This window comes from Muntiacus reevesi, chromosome 1 (genome assembly GCF_963930625.1).
Source record: "Muntiacus reevesi chromosome 1, mMunRee1.1, whole genome shotgun sequence".
In the NCBI taxonomy this organism is placed as follows: domain Eukaryota; kingdom Metazoa; phylum Chordata; class Mammalia; order Artiodactyla; family Cervidae; genus Muntiacus; species Muntiacus reevesi.
In genome coordinates, this window is record NC_089249.1 from 191,986,819 (window position 1) to 191,994,835 (window position 8,017).

Sequence of the window (8,017 nt, forward strand, 5' to 3'; positions counted from 1 at the left end):
GATCACCAGCCCAGGTTGGATGCATGAGACAAGTTCTCAGGGCTGGTGCACTGGGAAGACCCAGAGGGATGAGATAGGGAGGGAGGTGGGAGGGGGGATCGGGATGGGGAACACATGTAAATCCATGGCTGATTCATGTCAATGTATGGCAAAAACCACTACAATATTATAAAGTAATTAGCCTCAAACTAATAAAATTAAATGGAAAAAAATAAAACAAACAAGAGAAAAGATGGCATTGGTAATGCCATCCCTTACCTTCTTAACATCATTGGCTCCAAACACATAAAATAACAGAAAAATACAAATGATATAAAGATTTAAAATTTTAGCTGCCAAGGGCCCAGGTGGAAATTTGCTATTGATACAATATTGCTTCTGTTTTTTTTGTTTTTGTTCTTTTGGCTGCAAGCCGTGGTGGGATCTTAACTCCCCGACCAGGGATCTTACCACAGGGATCAAATCCTTATCTCCTCCGTAGACCTCATGATCTCCATCTCTCCTGGAGATCCAACATGCCTCATGGGCAAAAAAACCAAAACATAAAACAGAAGCAATACTGTAACAAATTCAATAAAGACTTAAAAAATAATGATTCTTTAAAAATTTTAAATTAAGATTCTAAGAGATATTTCCACAACGTTGGACATGAGTTTGAACAAGTTCTGGCAGTTGGTGATGGACAGGGAAGCCTGGTGTGCTGCAGTCCATGGGGTTGTAAAGTCAGACATGAGACTAGCAGCAAGCCTCTGCCAAAATGTGTGCTTGACTGCATGCACCCTCTTCACTAAAATCATATGTAACACTGACCTTCCCCTCTACCTCTTTGGAGCGGTTTCTCAGCTATCTGAAATGCTGTCTTTGGGCTATACTTCTCATTTTGTCCCAAATAAACCTTAACTCACACACATACATACACAAAGAGTCAGACACGACTGAGTGACTGAACTGAACTGAACTTGTTCATGAAAGTGAAAGTGGCTCAATCGAGTCCATGTCTCTGTGACCCCCTGGACTGTACAGTCCATGGAATTCTCCAGGCCAGGACACTGGGATGGGTAGCCGTTTCCTTCTCCAGGGGATCTTCCCAATCCAGGATCGAACTCAAATCTCCCACATTGCAGGCAGATTCTTTAGCAGCTTTACCAGCTCTACCAGCTTTACCATCAGGAAAGCCCAAGAATACTGGAGTGGATGGCCTGTCCCTTTTCCAGCAGATCTTCCCGACCCTGGAATCGAACCGGGGTCTCTTGCATTGTAATCAGATTCTTTACCAGCCGAGCATTCATAGTAGCACAATTTATAATAATCAGGAGGTGGGAGCGACCCAGTGGATGAAAGGATAAACAAAATGTGCTATATACAGACAATGGAATATTATTCAGTCTTGGAAAGGAAAGAAATTTTGCCATATGCAACAATATGGGTGAGAATTGAGAACATTAGGCTAAGTGGAAAAAGTCAGTCACAAAAAGACAGATTTTATTTACATGAACCATCTAAAGTATTGAAATTCATATAAGTGGAAAATAGAATAGTAGTTATTTAGGGCTGTGAAGAGGCAGAAAAGGAGAATTCTTGTTTTAAGGGAATAGAGTTTCTGATTTGCAAGATGAAAATGTTCTTATACTTAACACTACTAAACTGTGAACTCAGAAATGGTTCAGGTGGTAAATTTTATGTTATGTGTATTTTAACACAACAAAAAAGAAAAAGTAGTATTCATAGATCAGTAAAGCAAATATTGCAAAAAGTTAACTATTGAATGTAGGTAATGGGCAAATGGGTGTTTACTATATTATTCTTTCAACTTTTCTGGATGTTTGAAAAACTTCACAGTAAGAAATTGAAAAAGATGGACTTTCCTGATGGTCCAGTGGTTATGACTTTGTCCATCAGCACAGGGGGTGTGGGTTCAATCCTTGGTTGGGAAGCTAAGATCCTACATGCCTTGCAGCCAAAAAACCAAAACATTAAAAAAAGAGAAACAATATTGCAACAAATTAAAAAAGGCTTTTAAAAAATAGTTTCTTAACAAGAAGAAATTGGGGAAAAAAAGATATTTATTGCATCATTCCATTTATATGCAATGGCTAGAGTAGAAACATTTATAGAAACAGAAATTAGACTGCAGTTTGCCAGGGACTGAGGTCGGGGGAGAGTTTGAGGTGAAGAAAAACAAGTGGAAACAAACCTTGGTGATGACTGCATAACATGGTGAATGCAATTATGCCACAAAACTGCACACTTAAAAGTCATTAAGATAGGAAATTTTATGTTATATATTTTACTAAAATTTTAACAATAGACTGAGCATGTGATAGGCATTTTCCATTCCCTTTATAGAATTTCAGTATCAATTTTCCCAATTTCAAAGTAGTAGATTGAATATTCTGACCTCATTATAATGGACCATTCATTGAAATTCTGCCCCTTGATTACCAATATTTTTACATTGCATCATAAGTTATCAGAGAAGCATTCAAGTTATGACACAATGTACCTTGTGATTGTAATCAACCGAGTCCGAAGCTTCTCTGTTACCACAGTAAATTTAATTTTAGTAGTCTGGTGAGCTAGAATAATTAAAATGTTTTATATTGGCTCAAGGGTAAATAGAAGACCTATTGACCAGAAGATAGCATCCATAAAGAAGTCTATACATACGTGGGCAATTTATATAGGTACATAAAAATGAATTTGGATCCTGCTTAACATCAAAGGGAAAACTAAATTCACATTTCAAATGTAAAAGCCAACACCGGGAATTCTTCAGACTGAAGTACTATTGTTTTCATTCGAACCCAGGTCTCCTGTATTGCAGGTGGATTCTTTACCAGCTGAGCCATCAGGGAAGCCCAAGAATACTGGAGTGAGTAGACTATCCCTTCTCCAGCGGATCTTACCGACTCATGAATCGAACAGGGGTCTCCCGCATTGCAGGCAGATTCTTTACCGGCTGAACTACCAGGGAAACCCGATTGTTTTCATAAGTAAGACCTGATAAGTAACACCATTATGTAAAGTATTAACAGCTATTAACTACATAGCTAAAACGAAGCACTTGTGTTCATACAAAACAAAACTGTACAGGATATCCAAAAAGAAGTCATACACTTAAGAAATAATTTTGCAGTGGGTGTATTGTTTTTGTTGTTCAGCTGTTTTGTTGTTTGACCCTTTGTGACCCCAAGGACTGCAGTCTCCTCTGTCTTCCACTATCTCTTGGAGTTTGCCCAAATTCATGTCCATTGAGTTGGTGATGCCATCTAACAATCTCATCCTCTGCCTCACTTTTCTCCCTTTGCCTTCAATCTTTCCCAGAATCAGGGGTCTTTTCCAATGAGTTGGCTATTCGCATCAGGTGGCCAAAGCATTGGAGATTCAGCTCAGTCCTTCCAATGAATATTCAGGGTTGATTTTGTATAACTAACACTAATATCTTGATTATGCAAAAAAAAAGCTCATATGAATTAATGAGAAAATTATGAACAACTCAGTAGGTCTATCACAATTAGATATTTAAAAGAAAATAAATGCATCAAAAGCCTCTCAGTTATGTAATAATAAGAGGTATGTCTGTTGATGAAATAATTTTTACATTGTTACTATAAATGAAAAGATGTTGATGACGATATGGATCCCCTCATGCTACCATGAGAAATAGAAGAGAATACTCAGATTTACTCATAACAGCATAAAATTAGCTACAAACAAAATTTCCATCAATGTAATAAAAATATCTATTTTGAAGTCTCCAAACACAATGTAAATATACAGAATATTGCAAATTAATTATTTACTGATACACCCTAAGATAATGATGAAATCTCCAAAGTGCAATAATGAGAAAAAATCAGGATAAAAGATTAAAACATAACAATTAAATTTTAATGATCCCATTAAGTTATAAATTGCAAAGGAATACATACAGAGGTGATAAGACAGTGATATTTCATCCTATTGTCAGTTTTATGGTCCAAACATGATCAAATAATGGCAAATTCATAGGCGTCAACCTAACAGAAGATCAAATAAAAGAAAAGAATTAAAAAGTCAAGATTTTGTTTGTCACTGGGAGGGGAGAGTGTGATGTAGGTGGGAGAAAAATTGCATTCTATAATTAAGGGATTGTTTTATTTATTTAACTTCAGGATAGGGTAGGTACATGCATGGCTATTGTGTTACCATTCTCACAGAAGTACACATAGACTTTAAGCACCACTTTGCATATGCTACTTTAATGAGTAAAATTGAGGAAAGATCCTTCCACATTCCTAATTCTAAATGTAATGATAATATATTTCCTCATGTCCTCATACAAAAGTTAGGCATCTCAGGTCATCATAGTCTCACAAAGTGTTTATTAAAAATTCTCTCATCCTTCACATGCCCAATTCCCCTGAGGTGCAAAATCCACAGTTCTTGCTAAAGATCAGGGAACTCTCAGTATGAACTAAGGTCTACGTTATTCAAATCTGCAGTTGTTCTGTGGATCTCAATGAAGGAAGCTCTGGAGTTAACAAGAGTGCCAAGCAGGGAGCTGTTTCCCAGATGTGGTGCTGAAAGTAAAACTACCCCTCTGGCTTCCCCAGTGGTTCAGTGGGTAAAGGTATCTGCCTGCAACGCAGGCTTGATCCCTGGGTGGGGAATATTCCTCTGGAGGAGGAATAGCAACCCACTCCAGTATTCTTGCCTGAAAAATCCCAAGGACAGAGGAGATTGGTGCACTAAAATCCGAAGGGTTACAAAGAGTCAGACACAAGGAAGCACCATCTACAATGAACAAGGTTCTTCACCTTTTAAAAGTTCTTCTCCACTCCCTGGACTCTCCCTCGACAGTTCCACTGTTTCTGCCCCCTCGCCCACATGTGATCCTGACTGATGGCCTCAAATTTTTGTCCTTCTGGGAAGGCAGTCTCACTAATCTTATCTACTCCCCTTTTCTCCTCCCTTGTCTTACTCTCAACATCTCCTTGTCAAAGGAAAGTAGAGTAACTTTCCTCTTAAAGACACATGAAAAAGTTTTCCATGAGAGTCCTAAGATTAAACCCAATACACTAAGACATCCATGACACAGTTAATTTTATTCAATGATGTTTTTCTGCATTGACTCCACCAGACAGGGTCTCTGTAACAATTTAGAGCTGTGGGATGGAGATGGGGGAGAGATTCAAGAGGCAGGGGACATATGTATACCTTTGACTGATTCTTACTGATGTTTGAGAGAAAACAACAAAATTCTGTAAAGTAATTATACTTCAATTAAAAAATAAATTAAATAAAATAAATTTTAAAAAATCCCAGAGGGATGGGATGGAGAGGGAGGTGGGAGGGGGGATCGGGAAGGGGAACACATGTAAATCCATGGTTGATTCATGTCAATGTATGGCAAAAACCACTACAATATAAAAAAATTAAAAAAATTTGAAAAAGAGCTAAGAAAAAAGTTAATTAATTAATTAAAAATTTGAAAAACTAAAGATAAAAAAGATGAGAAGTGAAAGCAGATACATTCTTATGAATAAGCCAATGAGAAAGTTTCAAAGCAAATAAGATGCCAGAGGAAGATTAAAAACATTCACCTTGCCTACAAAACAATGGTTTATTTTATTATATTACTCAAACCAGTGGGGGAAAACCTGATAAATATAGCAATAAAAGAAAACAAATCAAAGACTTCCCTGGCAGCTCAGTGGTTAAGATTTCACTTTCCAATGCAGGCGATGGGGATTCAATACTTTCTTGGGGAGCTAAGATCCCAAATGCATCATGGCCAAAAAAACCAAAACATAATACAGAAGAGATATTTTAAAAGTGGTCCACAAAAAAGTAAAAATTAAAAAAATAAATTGCTGAAGCAATGGAAAAAATACATGGACTCAAGGGTATAGGAAACTTATGAAACACAGTAATACTACTTAAATTTTATTGAGGCATTGTCCTAAGTGTTTATTGTTCTTATAGAAATTAACTTTCCAGCAGTAATTACACTACAAATGGCAAGCATAAGGTTCTAAGAGTAATCAATTCCCAATATCAGGAATTGGATTAAGCAGGTGGCATACGATCCGTTTCTCAGTAATAAGATTGAAGGTTGTACCTTATGGGTGATGCCATGCAAATATCTTTTATAAATAGAACTTCAATTAACATCAGACTTATTGAAGGTCAGTCAGTTTTATTTGTCTCCGGTAATCATGTCTAGGTATGTCTGCATCTATTTCAGCCATCTGAGTCCATGAGGGGAATCAGCCTAACATGAAGCCTCTTCATGGAGGAATGAATAAATATCTAATTTCCTGCTTCTGCACATTTCCTGCCTCTGAAGTCCTTGTGATGAAAGATAATTATCTTTATTGTTTGAGCATATTAAGAGTCAGGATTTCTTTCTTTTATTAGAAAGAAAATTTTCCTCACTGATCAATTTCAAATATCCCACAATCATTTCAAACTGTTGAGATAATCTAATCACAAAATTTTATGGATGATGAAGTCGAGTGTTATGGATACTAATGTTACCTAACATGTGTCCAACTTGCCAGTGACTGGTCTTAAAGATTCCTGAACTGAGATATGAAAGATCAACCACAATGTCTTGTAGATAGGCTTTACTCTGTAGTATGATTTACACGGTGTCATCCAAGGAATCAGGCAGAATCTATTTCTGCATGACCATAGACTTGTTTAAATTCTTTCCTTGACCTACCCACCTTTTCCTACTTCCCTTGGGCTGGGAACATTCCCCACAAAATTACTATACCATGAACCTCTGCCTCAGATTCACCTTTTATTGGCTCTAACCAAAACCTTATAATAGAGAACAGAAAGTTTATGTCAAACATCAGAGAACTAGAAAACGACACAATCATAGAATAGAAAGTACTCTACTAAAGAGTTTCCTCAAAGCTCCCTTCATGTCTCTGTTCCTCAGGCTGTAGATGAAGGGGTTCATCGTGGGAGTGACCACAGTGTACATCAATGAAGCCACTGCAGTCTTCCTGGGAGAGTCAGGAATTGCAGAACAAATGTACACTCCAAAACCTGTCCCATAGAATAAAGACACAACTGAGAGGTGAGACCCACAGGTGGAGTAAATTTTATACTTTCCACCTACTGATGACTTTCTCAAAATAGAGGAGACTATTTGAGTATAAGAAAAAATGATTCCAGAAACAGGAATGCCACCTAATAGGCTAATTGCAAAATAAAGAAGAGTATTATTAATGAGGGTATCAGAGCAGGCAAGCTTGATGACCTGAACAACTTCACAGAAGAAGAGGGAGATTTCCAGTTCTTTGCAGAAGGATAGTGGCAGCACCATCAGAATGTGGAGCAGGGCATTCCCAATGCTAATGAACAAGGAGAGTAGGGTCAGCATAACACAGAGGTGGGGGTTCATGATGACTGTGTACCTCAGTGGGTGACAAATAGCCACATAGCGGTCATAGGCCATTGCTCCAAGGAGAAAACTTTCCCAACAAACCAAAATCAGGACAAAGCAGATCTGAGTGAGGCAACCCATGTAAGTGATGCTTTGACTCTGTGCTTGCATGTTCACCAGGATCTTTGGGATCAAGGTTGTGCTTAAACCAATGTCTGCAAAGGACAAATGGGAGAGAAAGAAGTACATGGGGGTGTGGAGGTGAGAGTCAGAGATGACAGCCAGGATGATGAGCAGGTTTCCCAGGACAGTGACCAGGTACATGGACAGGAACAGGTTGAATAAGATGGTCTTCAGTTTTTCATCCTCTGTCAGTCTCATGAGAAGAAATTCAGAAATAGCTGTTCGGTTTCTGGGTTCCATGATGTTGATGAATCTGATGAACAAGATATGGTAACAAGACAATAAAATGTGTGGTAACTAGGGAAGCAGCAGTAGTGTCACAAGAAGCATAAACCATCTTGGGAATGGAAAGAGACTAAAGGAGTGGGAGGGGAAGGAAAGCATGCATATTTATCTGTTATGTCAAAAAAATCCTAAAGGAAATCAATCCTGAATATTCACTGGAAGGAC

At 37.9% G+C, this 8,017-nt stretch overlaps 1 protein-coding gene across 1 annotated transcript; it reads right to left on the reverse strand.

The window, feature by feature from the left end:
- Positions 1–6,868: 6,868 nt before the first annotated feature.
- Positions 6,869–7,807, reverse strand: LOC136166197 (olfactory receptor 7G2-like). Its single transcript, XM_065932229.1, has one exon. It carries the CDS (start codon positions 7,805–7,807, stop codon positions 6,869–6,871), a length of 939 nt encoding a protein of 312 aa, XP_065788301.1.
- Positions 7,808–8,017: the final 210 nt, after the last annotated feature.

Bases quoted from the DNA above. Each gene is read 5' to 3' on its own strand.
- LOC136166197 (XM_065932229.1), bottom strand. From the start codon at position 7,807: ATGGAACCCAGAAACCGAACAGCTATTTCTGAATTTCTTCTCATGAGA.